A 16559-nucleotide genomic window follows, 5' to 3' on the forward strand; every position below is an offset into this window, starting at 1 on the left:
GGATCTGTGTTATCAATGTTCATTATAAAAATTACTATTATAATAATAATGATAAATATACCTTTCAGAACTTTCGAGATGTTTATATTAAAAATAAATAATTTACATGCGCAAGCCATTAAAAAATTATAATTAAAAATTATGTCAAACAACAATTTAATCATGAGCATTATAACAAATTTGGGTGAATAAAGTAAATAATGTAAAATTAAAGTTCCTATATTTGTCTGTACTTACAAAACAAAATTAATTGAATATGAAATTAATATTGATTTTTTGTATTTTAACCTGTTCACATCCATTCTTCGCCAATAATTCTTATAAAAGTGAAAGGGTATGAAAAAGAAAAGGAAACAGAGTGATACAAATTTTATACTGAAACGCGGGCCAATAACTCTTGTAATAAAGAAAATTCCAAATCACCATTTATTCCTTTAGCTCTCAGTGTGCAACAATTTTTAGAAAATCCAACCCAACAGTCATGTACTTATTAAAACGTTAAACAGAAAAATTCTTTTTGAGGACACAGTATTTTAATTAGTTTGGATGCTATAAACATTCCCTGTGATAGCGTAACAAAACTCATATACTAGAGTAACATAATAAACTTTATGTTACTTATATGTTATCACTTAAGTCACTTCAATGAAAATAATACAACTTTCTTTCTATATTCTTCACGTATAACTTCAACAAGAACGGTTACAGCACTAGCATCAAGTACTTTGCCTAGTGCTTATTTTTCTATATCTCTTATGATGCTGTTATGCATTTCTAAACTAAAATTCATACGCAAAATTATTACGAAAGTGGTTGAATGTTCTTAAACTTTCTTCTTCATCATATCCATATAATTACAACTCTGTGATAAGTCAACTTTCATTAGTCATAAGTTTTAATTCTACATTAAATTTATTAGGTTGCATTCTGTAGAAAATGGTTTATAAAATAAAGCTGATGCCAATAAACATGTATATTAACGAGGTTTTGCTATTTTCTAACGGATATTATAAAGAATATTGACGATACCATAATTTTCATTATTATTATTTTTACATTCAGTTGCAGATTTACTTATTCCCAAATCACCTATAAATGCTATAAATGCCATAGAAATTTGATCAGTTGATCTCGGGCGGATCAACCAATCAAATTTGATTTACCCAATATAATGCGCGCCTATTATTATCATGTGATATTGTTTACTCTCAACCGGTTATTATGTACATGTGGATCGCTTATAAAAGGTTCCATTCTTTCCAATGTTAAATTTTTTTCCCACAAATTTTGTTTTTCTATTTTACTAAAAAGAAATTATTAGAAAAATGAGTGATGATAAACTTTTGCAAAAATTATCTCAAAATTCACCTAAATTAACTCCTGATAATAAACCAAATGATAAAAAAAAACCTCATGAAGAAGCTAATGATAATCCTATAAAAGAATCATCAAAAATGGCGCCACAATATAAGGTATTAAATAAAAAAATTTCTAACACAATATGTTTGATAATTTATATTTATGAATATATTTTGATGTTTATTTTATAATTTTATTTAAAAGAATAAGGATGATAGCAAGGTATTGCCTGTTAATCAATTTTGTTTATTGTATTTGAAATTTATATTTTTATTTTAGAAATTATGAATTATCTCAAGTATTTATAAAAATTAAACTTGAAACTTACAAATAATTTTTTTATATTTCATAGAAAAATAACAATCACACTGATAACTCCTGGGAGGTATTGCTAAGAGTTTAATAAAATATTTAAATATTTTATAAGCGAATTTTTTTATTTTGCTATTAAATATTATATTTGAAACTATATATAATAAGGAAACTATTGTTAACGGCTTCCAATTGGATTCGGCATTACCAGAAGATGGAAAATCTCATCGGGGTTTATTAAGATTTCAGCGTAAAACTAAGCATAAAAATAAACAGGTAACAATAAAAAAAATGGGTTGACAAAAAATATATTAAAAACTAAAAATTATATTTTTTAAAAATTATTAAGTATAATCGCGAATTAATACAAGAAGAAAATCGAGAAAAGGCGTCGGTAAATATAAAGATTATTATTATTATTATTAGTAATTTGAAGTTTATGAATTATTTTTTAAATTTTTTAAATTTTTTTTCATTCAAACTCTAAAATAAGGATAAGAAGAACAGATATGAAAGTTTTTGTGAGGAATGGGGATGGGATGATAGTATTTAGTCAAGTGAATTCTCATCTTCCTGATATTGAGAGTGAAAGAATAATAAAAGGTATAATGTTTTTAACGTTTCAACGATCATATATTTATTTATTTTATATTATCAGTAGTAATATTCTATAGTATTGTTTTTATTTTTTATTTTTGTATCTTATTAAATTAAAATTAAATGTTTTAAAACGCGGGTATTTGTTATTTGAAATTCGAATTATAATATTAAAATATTCAAAGCTAAAATTATTAATGTGATCAATATAACGAATCTAATGTAAACGGTATTGTATGTATTTATATTGGTTAACGTCACGAAGTGACATACAATATCTATATTATCGTACGGCTAATGCGAATCGTGCTCAAATAACAGATGAATTCAATATTGTAAGCGAATAAACTATTGATATATTGATATCAATATTGTACGATAATGATAATATCGGTCAAAAAAAAAATCGATAAATAATTAAATAAGCTCTATGTAAATTTATAAATTTTGAATTTAGTATAAAATTACGGTATATGTGCCTCATGATGATCTTTACAAATTAAAATGTAATTTTAGCAAGAAAATCAGATTTGTTAATAAAATTTTCGCATTTAATTCGATTATTAAGATTATTAAGTAAATTTACTATGAAACCACTGTGTAACTATGGCATTTAATTTGAGCTTACTTTAACTTACCCAATTTAAAATATGAAGATCCGAGACATGGCATTGCAGGATTTTTGTTTATATCACACCACATATTGTATATCACTGCTTTCGTGCAACAATTTGTCAAAGGATGTTTATATAATATATATGACTCTTCGGAAATTCTAATGCTCCCGTTTCCTAGTAATAATAATTATTTATCCCCAATTCCTCAATTATACGGTGACGGGATAAATAATATCCGAATTCTCTTCCATATAGAACTAAATACAATATCAAAATTCCAATTATACAATTGCTTGGGACGAGGAATAAATTAGATGAGTTTGGCTTATCTCCAATCGCTCAGATGATTAAATAAACGTAGTCTTATAATGACCCAGGGAAACGCCGTCGCCTTTGCGTATTACGATTAAATCTATTCATGAAGTAAAAATAAGATTTTGGGAAATCTCAAATCTCAATTTGTTGGAACGCAATCAATGAAATCAGCGAGAGATTGATCCAATCGTATAAAATTTTAGCGTATAAAAAAGGCTAGTTGTGAATAATTATTTATTTTAAAAATTTTATTCGATCATTTAAAATACAGTTATAAAAGAGTGGTAAGTTAATTGATTAGATAAAATGGTAAAGATGGACTTTTAGACGTTTGAAATAACGAAAGAATTAAATCTTTCTACTTTTTTGTCTTTACCAAATTCTATCATTCTAAATAATTTTTTATACGTATAAACGTATCTATAAAATAAATTTTTTTTTTTGTCAATCAAAGAAGCTTTTTAAATTTGCTTTTTCACAAATTAACAAGAAAATAGATTTATTAATACTTATAGTTGAGCTTAATTATTTATTATAAGAGAAATATATTCATAGACAACTCATAAATACTTATACTTCAAAATTATAAATGACTTATTCTAATTTAATTTAATAAGTATTGACCTAAATATTGTCTTAAACAACATTTAAGATTTTCTTTTTGATCAAAAGTAAATGTCAAATGCTCTTGTTCCGCATTTTGAAGCTCAATTCCAAGAAAATTTTTATTCAAACAATTATTTATTAAAAGGGGAGAAACGATTTCACATGATACCTGATAAAACCTGGCGTCGTATTGTTGCTTATAGTAGAAAATACATTCATTTTCATTGGATTGAGTGTTACGTTCTTGTAATGATTTATTTAATAAATATGTAACGGTATCGTAACAAATTTCTTTACAGTCAACATAATAATGCAAAAAGTCATTTGGTGGTCGGTAAAAAAAGACTTTAGGATGAACAGGAGGTATTTGTTGAGGGGGTGCAGTTTGTGATTGCATATTATAATTTATATTATCATATTGATCCTGAGGCGTAAAAGTCATATAAAGTGCTTTTGCAGCGTAGGAGGTAGATGCTTGTTCATGTGGCGATAAAGTAGGATCGTTATTATCTTGATCAGGATAAGTAGTAATAATTGAAGGTGACAAGTTTTCAGTATAAGAAACTCGAATTCTGGAATGAGTTTGATTCATATTATGCAATGTGGATATTTTCTTTTTTTAAATTATCGTTAGTTATAGATTTAAACAAAATTATGGGGAATACATATATTATGATAAAAAATCTTGAACGAAATCTGACGAATGCCGAATAGGCGTCTTTCTCCTTTTTTTTTTTGTTATTTAATAAAAATAAATTAGTCTATTTAAGAACGAGAATATTAAGATAAATTTTTCAATTATTTTCCATGACCTTTTATATTTTTCGTATGGAGGGACAAATTAATTACAATTGTTAAATGTTGTTCCACAATAATATTTTTTAGGAACCATAACGAGAATCTGTATTAAATAAGCAAGTTTTATAATTAATGAACGACAGACGAGCTTTCTTGGTATTAATGAATCATACATTCCCATTTGTCAATTTTATCGTTTATGGAATTCGTGTGACATTTCTAGACAATCAAAATGTAAATTATGATGTTTCATATTATTTATTAGAGTACGTAATTGTACCACCAAAAAATAGTGTCACGTGTGTGTTGATAAATTAAATACGTCGGAGTTTTTGTATTTATTTAGGCACTCGGTACCGTTGCTCTCCTTTACCATCTTTTGAATTTCAAATCCTAGCATTTTCTTGTGTATGGTTGCATGTGATCGTCCGGTAATTCAATATTTCAGTATACTTTTTTTTTCATTCAAATATATCATTTAAATTTAAACGGCGATAAAGTGTGAAATTTTCACATTTTAATAAAAATAAAAAAATTTTTTTTTTTAGTACTTTACGCGAGTATAATGATTTCTAGGTATTTAAGCTTAATATATAATGGTTTAACGTATTTAGCCATATAATTTGAACTCGTAATATAATCTCAACATTTGAATAATAAAAATTTAATACAATTCTATACAAAATTTTAGCTGAAAAGTATTGGGCAATTTAATTGTGTAAAAAAAAAAATGAATAACTTAGTTTATTGGTTACAACATTTGGAAATGAGTGTAACATGAAAATATCTTTGATAAATGTCCTTATTAAGAATTCATTCAAAGTTGCTATTTTGATATTCATTCGAGACGAATCGTGCTACTGTAATACAGAAACCAAGATCTATTTATTAGTATGGTAATATTTTGTATATATAATCGTATAGATGGGTTTCAGCAGTTGTCACAATTTGTTAACAACATGAAAAATTTATTTATGAAAATCCCGTTTTTTAATTATATTTAAAAATAAATAAAATTTTCTTTTTCCGTGACATTGTGAAAATTATCGATCTCCTAATTACTTATTTTGAGCATAATTAATTAATTAAGAGTATGTGGGCTGAAAGTATCCTTGAAGAAGTAAATAACAATTCGCTCAACATAATAATCAAAAAAATTTTCAATAGTTTTAATAAGAAACTGTTATATAAACAATAGTGTAACTTCAAACTTTATAAAAACATGAATTACGTTAACTTGACGAAACACTAAACCGATAAAATGATAGAGAAACATGAACTGTACATTTTACCATGAAATTATTATTGTTAAAATAAAAAATGATTAAAAAAATTTCCTATTTAAAATCGGTGGTTTTAAATAGTTTCCTATAAGGGTCCGCTTCATCGAACTTAGGTTCTTGTAGTGGACGATGCTATATAGTGTCAACAATTTATATTCGTTAGAATAATTTTTTGTGTTCCTCATTGTATTGCTCCTTACTATCCATAAAATAAACAAATAAATAAATAAACCTGATACGGAATTATTATATCATTCAGCATAAATTGATGCAGAAGTCACATGATCAATATGACGATCATTTCCTGTTTTGGAAATAGCCGGCAATATTGATCATGTGACGAACGGAAATTAAACAGGTTTATTTTTTTTTAAAACAAATAAATATTTATTTTTTCCCGTCAGAACAGGTTTATATTAATGAATAATATTAGCTGTCAGACGTATATATCCTTTTTTGCCTCAACTATCTTGTGATGAACGTTTCATATATATAAATAGCTCATAAAAAGTTCAAATTTTCATTTTCAGATAAAAAAGAAAAACTTTCAATCTATTATTAAATAAAATAAAGTTCTCAGTAACAGATTTTCGTTCACTCTCTTATAAATTTTTTTTTTTTTTAAATACAGACAAATATTTATCTTTTTGTTTATTTATATTTATTACTAAGTCTGATATGAACCAAAATCAAGTTTCTAACTCGGAGAACCTTTTACCTTCGTCTGACATGAATCAAGATCAAGTTTCTAACTCGGAGAACCTTTTACCTTCATCTGACATGAATCAAGGTCAAGTTTCTAACTCGGAGAACCTTTTACCTTCGTCTGACATGAATCAAGATCAAGCTTTTTCTCAAGATAACAATTCCAACACATCTTACATGACTACTGCGGTTCAGGATATTCATCCTCAATATGATAATACGCAAACATCACCTCAACAACAAACTACACTTGCAACTACACCTTTTCATCCTACTACCTTTTTCTATAGACCTCCAAACGAATTTTGCCATTATTATGTTAATTGTAAAGAAATCTGTTATGATACCGTTGCCTATTTATTAAACAAATCGTTAAAAGAAAATAACGTTCAATCTAACGAAAATGAATGTATTTTCTATTATAAGCAACAACACGACGCCAGGTTTTATCAAGTATCATGTGAAATTGTTTCACCTCTTTTGATTAATAATTATTTGAACAAGAATTTTCTTGGATTTGAACTTCAAAATTCGGAGCAAGAGCATTTAGTATTTACTATTAATCAAAAAGAGAATCTTGAATATTACTTAAAACAATATTTAAGCCTTCATTTACTAAACTAATGTTAAGATTTTCATTCACATTTAAATTTATCAGTTTATAATTTTGGTAGTATTGTGGTTTCTTTCTATCCTTAATTTCATTTATTATATTTTTAAAGTTGTATTTCTGTTTATAATAAAACTCAGTTTCATTATAACTAACTTTACATCATAATATTGAATGTTCAGTGACAAAGTACGTTAAATAAGAGAATTAATTCCAGTACTAAATATCAAAAAAAAAAATTGTACACGAGATTGACTAATTATTTTACTCGACGTTTGTTCGTATGATCACGTGATCAACAAATTCCAGAATATTTTGCTAAATTTATAGCTGAAGGACAAAAGAAGACGCCCTCAGAAAAAATTAAAGAAGCAATACTGCTGCATCCGCAAGGTTTAGAATAAAAAAGAAAATGTGTGAACAAGACCTTAGCCCTTGAAAAAAAATGCAAGTGAATGACCTGAATGACCGCAAAAGCTGAAAGTGTTGATTATCAAAAATCAAATGTCTTATGATACAACGTTTATTTTTATTTCAATTTCTAACTTAATTGTCCAGACATTTGTAAGGGAATTTAGATAAGCTAAATAAAACAAACATAAATTCTCAAAATTATTAAAGCTGAAAATCCGATATTCCACCAAGGGATCTTCATCAATAAATATTTTTAGCGTTAGGTTGAGTTCGCCTCTTACCGTAGTATTTGATGCATACGGTTTCTTTTCCCTTGTATTATTTTATTTTATCTTATATAAATTGCACGCCTATACCCATTAGAATCTTAAAAATCCATTAGATTTCGCGTTGTTTATTTAGGCCACACAAATTCGAATTTTCGGTTCACTTCACCCGGCCGGGTCACTTTTTCAAATTTCAATAAAAAAAAGTTTATATATAAAAAATTTATCACGTGATCAGGACGTTTTTTTATTGGCGGTAAGTTTATCACGCGGCTGAGAACTTCTAGAGCGAAAATAAATTCCTCATTTTTAAAAGTCAACCAATCAGATGTCACGATTTTATATATAAACTTTTTTTAATAAACCCCGGGTCCCCGGGTCGATTTTAAATTTCAATGTTACGTGAACCGAAAAATTGAATTTGTGTGGCCTTATATTTATGAAACCTATTTTTTATTTCAAGGTATATTTTATTGGTCAGCATACGACGACAATTAGTTAATAGTAAACCAAATAATTCAACCACGCATACCTTTCGGATTTTGCTACAAAACATGCAAAGAAGAATATCACCGTACCCTAGACTCTGGTTATTCAGTGAAATAATTAATTTAAACTAAGTATTTCACCGACATAGATCGTTGAAACAAACTCTTCCATTATCTTCTAATCTGTCTACTTTTCCGCTGATTCGAATTTTTTAGTTGCTTTAAATGATACGTGAATACTAATTTTATCTGTCGATCGACCGCTAAGACTATAAATATTTCAAAACGGGACGTGCTCACGTGCATAATTAAGGAGTGTTACACAGTTAAAATAATAAAATTCTCCTCAAAGAAGGAGTCGATCATGAACAATAATAGTTTTTATATAAGCGGCAAACAATTATGGTTACACCTTCACAAGCAAAACAATTACGCTTACGTATTAAAATAATAACGTATTATTTACTTTTAATTGTCTTATCGAAAAGATGATTATAAAAGAAACAAATTGTATTATTATAATTGTTCGACGTGAAATCTCATCGCAGCAGCTGCAAATTGTACAATATTTAGACTGATTGAATCTAAGTAAGACCTATTTATGTATTATACAACATGTAAGAATTTTCTTTGCATGCCTCTTTGTCAATTGACAATCTATTTACCGTATCATAAAAATAATATTTTTTTGAGTCACAACAAGATAATTTAAGTTAGAATGAGTCATCGTTTTTTTAATTAAAAAAAAAACAATAATAAATAATATATACGAAATTACATATTCTTCAATAATAAAGCATAAAATTATATTTGTTTCATAATAACATGAAGAATTTATTTTTGAAACGTAATGCAATTTAATAAAGGGGGTTACGTTTCAAAAATATTATAGCATGACACTTGTATAATACTTATTTATAATAACATATAACAGGATAAAGAATAAGAAAACAAAATTCAGTAATACAAATAATATATACTAATGACATAATTTAAAAGTAATAATTGTGTTTATAATTTAGGTTGTGAAATAATGGTATCGTTGCTATTTGAACTCTTATTAATTTGTTTTTGCGTCAAGCGATTAAGGAAAAATCCCTTCAAATGAGATTCCAAATTATCTCTTTGAAATTTTGAAAAAGTCAAATATTCTTGTTGTGGTTCTTCAACTTGTTTGAGTTCGATGCCATAAATTTTTTTGTTTAAAAATTGAACAATTAATGAATGTGAAATTAATTTACAAGTTAGTTGATAAAAATTATTGTCATCAATATTATAATAAAATGTATGGTCAGATAAAGGGTCAACAGTCTCGTTTGATAATTCACAAGTAATGTGATATATTTGAGAGTCTCCTGGAGGATTGTAAAAAAAGGCCATTCTATCATTTGAATGGTTTAAAGAAGGGGTTGCTAATTGGGTTAATTGATCAATATCAGTACATCCTTTGACAAAAATAACGTCACTCATTTTTGAGGTAAATAACTGACACGAGGTTTATATTATTAAAGGATTTTGAATTTTTTTTTTTCAATAAAAAAAGGACGCGAACTTTATATTATTGAAGGATTTGAATTTTTTTTTCAATAAAAAAGGACACGAATTTTTTTTTCAAAAAAAAAGTAAAACATGCTTATTTATATCTTAATCATTAATTATGATGTCTTTGTTCAATTACTATTAATAGTTAACATAATGTTTACTATAAATGTTTTGAAGCAATTTATTTGTATTCCAAATTTAAACTAATAAATTTAGACGGATGTTACCAATTTTTTCCCCTGTAAGTCATGTGTTGAGCGATCTACAAAATAGAACTTCTTGCTTTTTTTTTTAAAAAAAAAAAGTATTTATATTAAGCATAATTCTATTTATAAAATGTATTATTATGAAAATAAACTAAATATTTCTAATATCTCTTTAACTGGCAATTGTGAGAATTACTATATGTCCAGGTTTGATGGTAAAGTGTCCACTAACTAGAATCCAGAAGGACCTCTTCTGGTTGAGCTAGTTTGTCATTTAACTTTCATTTTTCCAACGAATGGCGCTATAAATTTTAAATAAACTGCTTAAAGTAATTGTTGGGCATGATTTATTACAGGGTACCCGCCTAAATTTAAATTCACTAATTAATTGATGATTAATATTTAGTGTATAATTAAGGAAAATTGTATTTTACGCAAATAATTCCCTTTTGTTTGGTTGCGGAATCATGTTTGACGGCGGAGTTCATCACTCGTCGAAGGGGAAAAAAAATTATATCTACGCCTCCTAAATTAAAATTTTTAAATCCTCATATTCCGGAATAATGAATTTTTTTTTATAATTAATATCAAACTTAAATGCATTATTTTATATATTAGAACTTATACAGTAGTGTTCGTCCATTTACTTTATTATCAGTAACTGTGAGTCTGTAATATAGTACCTTATTTATATATTTGTTATTACGACTAAATCCATTATTTGAAAAAAGAATAATATCTAGAAATCATTTTAATTTAACCTTATAAATGTGAAACGTATAATAAGTATATACCATTGTTAATTATTAACTTACGAAAGTCCAATTTCGTTGAAATCGCTTGATTAAATGATAACTCACGTATAATTGAGAGTTTAATAATACAATTACAAACAGGTATATCAATAGTGAAAATTTCAATATACTGGAACTCACGAAAAATTATATGAAGTTCCACTATGCCAATTAAACTAAAAAAATACTCTACTTCACTTTGATTTTACTGTTTCTTAAGATAAATTATCGTTATTTTCGTTATTACCCACCTTTATTGTTAAATTATTTTTTTGTTGCATAAGAATGTTTCGTTGTTCAATGATTTCCTTATTTATTTTATTTTATTTTTAAAATATAGACAAGGGCTGAGCTCTTACAAAAGGAAACTACTACGCTAACACTATACCCATATAAACCCACCCTATTTTAGGGGCCCTAGTATGGAGATCACGTGATACTGCGGATTTCAATAGGAGCCGTAGTAAGATCACGTGCAATATGATCAAACTCAAATATGTCTTAATGTCTATTTGGTCATCATAGTAATTATGATCATAGTATTATATTGGTTGAAGTCAAGCATCGAGTAACAATTTTTTTAATATTTAAATGGCAATCATTATTCTCTTATTTAACGTACTTTGTCACTGAAAATTCAATATTTTGATATAAAGTTAGTTATAATGAAACTGAATTTTATTATATAAATTTATGAACAGAAATACAACTTTAAAAATATAATAAATAAAATAAAGATAGAAAGAAGCCACGATACTACCAAAATTATAAACTGAAAATTTAAACATGAATGAAAAATCTTAATATTAGTTTAGTAAATGAAGGCTTAAATATTGTTTTAAATAATATTCGAGGTTCTCTTTTTGATTAATAGTAAATACTAAATGCTCTTGTTCCGAATTTTGAAATTCAAATCCAAGAAAATTTTTGTTCAAACAATTATTAATCAAAAGAGGAGAAACGATTTCACATGATACCTGATATAACCTGGCGTCGTGTTGTTGCTTATAGTAGAAAATACATTCATTTTCGTTGGATTGAACGTTATTTTCTTTTAACGATTTGTTTAATAAATAAGTAACAGTATCGTAACAGATTTCTTTGCAATTAATATAATAATGACAAAATTCGTTTGGAGGTCTATAGAAAAAGGTAGTAGGATGAAAAGGTGTAGTTGCAAGTGTAGTTTGTTGTTGAGGTGATGTTTGCGTATTATCATATTGAGGATGAATATCCTGAACCGCAGTAGTCGCAGTAGTCATGTTGATGTTGTTATCTAGAGAATTAGAATAAATCGTGGTAAATGAAGGCGGAAGGTTCTTCGAAATAAAAGCTTGATCTTGATTCATGTCAGACGAAGGTAAAAGATTCTCCGAGTTAGAAACTTGATTTTTGTTCATATCAGACTTAGTAACGAATATAAATTAATGACAAGATAAACGAAAGATAATTGTTTGTTTGTATTTAAAAAAAAAAGAAAATCTATTGCTAAAGAACTTTATTTATTTAATAATAGATTGAATTATTTTTTCTTTTTTATCTGGAAATGAAAAATTAAATTTTTTAAAAAGTAAATTTCAAAGCATATTTATATGAAATTTTCACTCCAGGCGTCTTTTTTTTTGTTCATATGATTTAGTATTGGAATATGACGACAGTGGTACATTAGCGAAAAAAAAATTAACCTGTTTAAAAAAAAATGGAAAAAAGTAAAAACCTGTTTAAAAAAAAATGAAAAAAAGTAAACCTGTTTAAAAAAAAGTAAAAAAAAATGGAAAAAAGTAAAAACCTGTTTAATTTCCTGTTGGAAAAAAAATATTATTATTTCCTTACCAAAAAAGAAATGATCGTTATTTATTTTGACCATAACGTGCGTCCCTGTAAGTCATGTGTTAAGCGATCTACAATGAATTTTCCACATAAAAAACATTATTAATGCTAAAATTTACTTTTTTTTAAAAAAAAGTATTTATATTTAAAATCTATATACGGAAATGATACGTTTTGTATACATTTTATATATGGTTTTAAAAATTCCGTATCACGGGTCTGGAGAGGTTTCTCGCTCTCGATAATCAGCAATATTATAATAAAAATAACATAAAGAATTCTATACATGACAGTATTTACGTATAGGGTCTGCGGATTAAAGATAAATACGGCCTTTAATCTGGGTGGAGGCAGATTATATATAATTTTTATTTTTTCGTTTTATTTTAATTTTCTATTTTGTTTGCCCGTTGGGTGAGTTTTGTTTCTTTATTTTTATATAGTTCTATATTTTCTTTTAATCTGGTTTGTTGGGGACGATTTAATTTATTATTTCGTTCTAGATATTTAGTTTAGTATTATTGTTTAGATAGTGTTTTCTCTGCTATAACTGTTATCAAACTAAAGACATAATTGTAATCTCTTATCAAATAATAAAGTTCGCTTGTTAGCCAGGAAAAAAAAAAATCGTATCACAATTCCGTATATTTCATAAGTAATTCATTTTTGAAAAAATTAATGTATACGGAATGAATATTGTGTATACGGAATTTATACTGAATTTTTAAACTTAATAATTTTATTATTCCGTATTTCCATTCCGTATACTTTCCGTATCCGCATAACATGTGACCATTTGATTGTTTATTGTGATACGTTTTTTATTTATTTAGATCACCGATCTTTTTTTTTATTATTCCTCCTTTTTCTTTCCTCCTTTTCTTTTATATTTCCCCTTTTTTATCCCACTTCTTTTTTTATCCCACTTCTTTTTTATCTCACCTTAATTTTATTCTATTTCGTGCTTTTGTTTTAAAAAAAATAATTTTTTTTTCTTATGGATTCCACCTCATTCCCTCTTTTTAAAAAATTATTTTTTTTTATATCACTTCGTTCCCTTTAGTTTTTTTTTTAAAAAAAAATTTCTCATTTATTTCCATCTTATTGTTATTGTCTTCCTCCTTTTTAGAAGTTTTTTAAAAAATTTTTTATAATTTTTATAATTTTTTGGTTTCCCTCTTTTTTTTTTGTAGGGCGGTTTTTTTTTATGACACTGAGCTTCTTTTTTATAGGAATGTTTCCTCTTGGAGACCCAGACTTTCTGTATGTATTAAATAGAGGGAATTGAAATTAATTAGAAATGTAGTAACATTTCTTCTTTTTTTAGGTTGCTGGACTTTTGGAGACTTAGATGAGCCTGGGATACTGTAGGTACTATATAGGAAGGAGTTTGAGTAAAAGTAACATTCTTTACATTTCTTTTTATTTTGTTTTTCAGGTCGTCAGACTCCTGAAAAGTCGAACCTAGACTTAGGTCTAATTCTATAGGGTTTTTATTTGCATCAAAGTAACATATTAACTTTCTTTTTTGTATATTTTGTAAGAGCAGGTTTTTCCTTAGGACTACTACTTCAAATATCTTAGGTATGCATGGCATTTTTATTTTAATAAAGATTTTTGGGAGGGAATGTTTCATATTTGTATTTTGTATTATTTTTATTTTATTTAATTAAGTACTAGTAACTTAAGCAGTAAATTCAGTGACCAAATCATTATAAATTTTGTGGCTAAACCATGTAAATTCTGTAACAAAACCAGTGTAAATTCCGTGATAAAATCGTGCAAATGATACGTTTTTGTGATACGGAATTGTGCATTTTTCCGTATCCTCTCATGATACGTTATTTCTAAGGAAAAAAAATCTTATAAAAACTTTATAAAAAACGTATCCAGTTTTTTATAGGGAAGCATAATTCTATTTATAAAATGTATGAAAATTAACTAAATATTTCTAATATCTCTTTAATTGGCAATTGCGAGAATTACTATATGTCCAGGTTGATGGTAAAGTGTACATTTTATAACTAATTTGACCCACTAACTAAAATCCAGAAGGACCTCTTCTGGTTGAGCTAGTTTGTCATTTAACTTTCATTTTTCCAACGAATGGCGCTATAAATTTTAAATAAACTGCTTAAAGTAATTTTTGGTCATGATTTATTACAAGGTACCCGCCTAAATTTAAATTCACTAATTAATTGATGATTACTACATTTGATAGATTAATATTTAGTGTATAATTAAGGAAAATTGTATTTACGCAAATATTTCCCATATTTCCCTCTATGTTTGGTTGCGGAATTATGTTTGACGGCGGAGTTCATCACTCGTCGAAGAGGAAAAAAATTATATCTACGCCTCCTAAATTAAAATTTTTAAATTCTCAGGAATAATGAATTTTCTTTATAGTAAAATTTTTAATTAGTAATCAATATCACATACCCCATAAAAAATTTCCTGGGAAAAACTCCGATAAATGATCATTTTTCTAGTTTTTATTCCGAAAAAACTCCGATATATGATCAATTTAGGGATATATAGTAGTGTTTGTCCATTTACTTTATTATCAGTAACTGTGAGTCTGTAATATACCTTATTTATATATACAACATATTAAAATGATCTATAATGATTGTTATTACGACTAAATCCATTATTTGAAAAAAGAATAATATCTTGAAATCATTTTAATTTAACCTCATAAATGTGAAATGTATATTAAGTATAATTATTAACTTACGAAAGTCCAATTTCGTCGAAATCGCTTGATTAAATGATTAATAACCCACGTATAATTGAGAATTTATAATACAATTACAAATAAGCAATGAATTTCGGATTTTGGTATCAGCCGGTAATAGTGAAAATTTCAATATACCGGAACACACGAAGTTCCACTATGCCAATTAAACTAAAAAATTCTCTAATTCACTATGTTTTACCTTTTCTTAAGATAAATTATCGTTATTACCGACCTTTATTGTTAAATTATTTTTTTGTTGCATAAGAATGTTTCGTTACTCAATGATTTCCTTCTTTTAGGGAACGTCCAGACGTCCAGTAAGTATAGGGATCACGTGATACTGCGGATTTCATATGTCATATGACCTAATCATATGTGCTATATTTACCCCAGTATCACCGATACTTTTATAATTAAAATTCCACCCCACGTGACCGGTGACATTTAAAGGGATGTGAAAAAAATAATTTTGCGAGGCAAAAAAAAACGAAGTCCCTCAGATAAATATAAACAGTGAAAACGCGATGAGGTGTGATGCCGGTGATGAATATTACAAAATCACGTGGGGGTGGAAAAAGTGTCGGTGATACTGGGTAAGATTATGTGCTATGACATGCTCATATGTCTATTTTGGTCATAGTAATTATAATCATTTGAAGTAGTTACAAATTTTTTTGATATTTAAATGGCAATCTTTATTATCTTTATTCTCTTATTTAATCGTACTTTGTTACTGAAAATTCAGAAACTGAGTTTTATTATATAAATTTATAAATAAAAATACAACTTTAAAATATAATAAATAAAATAAAGATAGAAAGAAACCACAATACTATCAAAATTATAAACTGATAAATTTAAATATGAATGAAAAATCTTTATATTAGTTTAGTAAATGAAGGCTTAAATATTGTTTTAAATAATATTCGAGGTTCTCTTTTTTGATTAATAGTAAATACTAAATGCTCTTGTTCCGAATTTTGAAGTTCAAATCCAAGAAAATTTTTGTTCAAACAATTATTAATCAAAAGAGGAGAAACGATTTCACATGATACCTGATAAAACCTGGCGTCG

At 26.7% G+C, this 16559-nt stretch overlaps 5 protein-coding genes across 5 annotated transcripts; 2 read left to right on the forward strand and 3 right to left on the reverse strand.

Annotated features, from left to right (window-relative positions):
- The first annotated feature begins 1280 nt into the window (after positions 1 to 1280).
- On the forward strand, positions 1281 to 2409 carry OCT59_017084 (uncharacterized protein). The gene is made up of 6 exons (XM_066146125.1): positions 1281 to 1472; positions 1564 to 1581; positions 1712 to 1744; positions 1840 to 1947; positions 2021 to 2065; positions 2165 to 2409. The coding sequence occupies exons 1-6, from the start codon at positions 1326 to 1328 to the stop codon at positions 2222 to 2224; spliced, it is 411 nt and encodes a 136-aa protein (XP_066003849.1). The 5' UTR covers positions 1281 to 1325; the 3' UTR covers positions 2225 to 2409.
- Positions 2410 to 3804: 1395 nt separating this feature from the next.
- Positions 3805 to 4398, reverse strand: OCT59_017085 (uncharacterized protein; the record flags this gene model as incomplete). The annotated part of the gene is made up of 1 exon (XM_025331928.2): positions 3805 to 4398. The coding sequence occupies one exon, from the start codon at positions 4396 to 4398 to the stop codon at positions 3805 to 3807; it is 594 nt and encodes a 197-aa protein (XP_025180086.1).
- Positions 4399 to 6410: 2012 nt separating this feature from the next.
- OCT59_017086 (uncharacterized protein) lies at positions 6411 to 7329 on the forward strand. Its single transcript, XM_025331929.2, has one exon. The coding sequence runs from the start codon at positions 6566 to 6568 to the stop codon at positions 7214 to 7216; it is 651 nt and encodes a 216-aa protein (XP_025180087.1). The 5' UTR covers positions 6411 to 6565; the 3' UTR covers positions 7217 to 7329.
- Positions 7330 to 9080: 1751 nt separating this feature from the next.
- OCT59_017087 (uncharacterized protein) lies at positions 9081 to 9955 on the reverse strand. The gene has a single exon (XM_066146126.1). The coding sequence runs from the start codon at positions 9838 to 9840 to the stop codon at positions 9382 to 9384; it is 459 nt and encodes a 152-aa protein (XP_066003850.1). The 5' UTR covers positions 9841 to 9955; the 3' UTR covers positions 9081 to 9381.
- Positions 9956 to 11718: 1763 nt separating this feature from the next.
- On the reverse strand, positions 11719 to 12312 carry OCT59_017088 (uncharacterized protein; the record flags this gene model as incomplete). Its single annotated transcript, XM_025308444.2, has 1 exon — positions 11719 to 12312. The coding sequence occupies one exon, from the start codon at positions 12310 to 12312 to the stop codon at positions 11719 to 11721; it is 594 nt and encodes a 197-aa protein (XP_025180089.1).
- Between the last annotated feature and the right edge of the window lie 4247 nt (positions 12313 to 16559).

The sequence above is a fragment of the Rhizophagus irregularis genome, chromosome 25 (assembly GCF_026210795.1).
Source record: "Rhizophagus irregularis chromosome 25, complete sequence".
NCBI lineage: Eukaryota > Fungi > Glomeromycota > Glomeromycetes > Glomerales > Glomeraceae > Rhizophagus > Rhizophagus irregularis.

Bases quoted from the DNA above. Each gene is read 5' to 3' on its own strand.
- OCT59_017084 (XM_066146125.1), top strand. From the start codon at position 1,326: ATGAGTGATGATAAACTTTTGCAAAAATTATCTCAAAATTCACCTAAA. The intron at 1,745-1,839 runs GTATTGCTAAGA...ATATATAATAAG, and splicing joins ACACTGATAACTCCTGGGAG to GAAACTATTGTTAACGGCTT. The intron at 2,066-2,164 runs GTAAATATAAAG...CTCTAAAATAAG, and splicing joins AAAATCGAGAAAAGGCGTCG to GATAAGAAGAACAGATATGA.
- OCT59_017086 (XM_025331929.2), top strand. From the start codon at position 6,566: ATGAACCAAAATCAAGTTTCTAACTCGGAGAACCTTTTACCTTCGTCT.
- OCT59_017087 (XM_066146126.1), bottom strand. From the start codon at position 9,840: ATGAGTGACGTTATTTTTGTCAAAGGATGTACTGATATTGATCAATTA.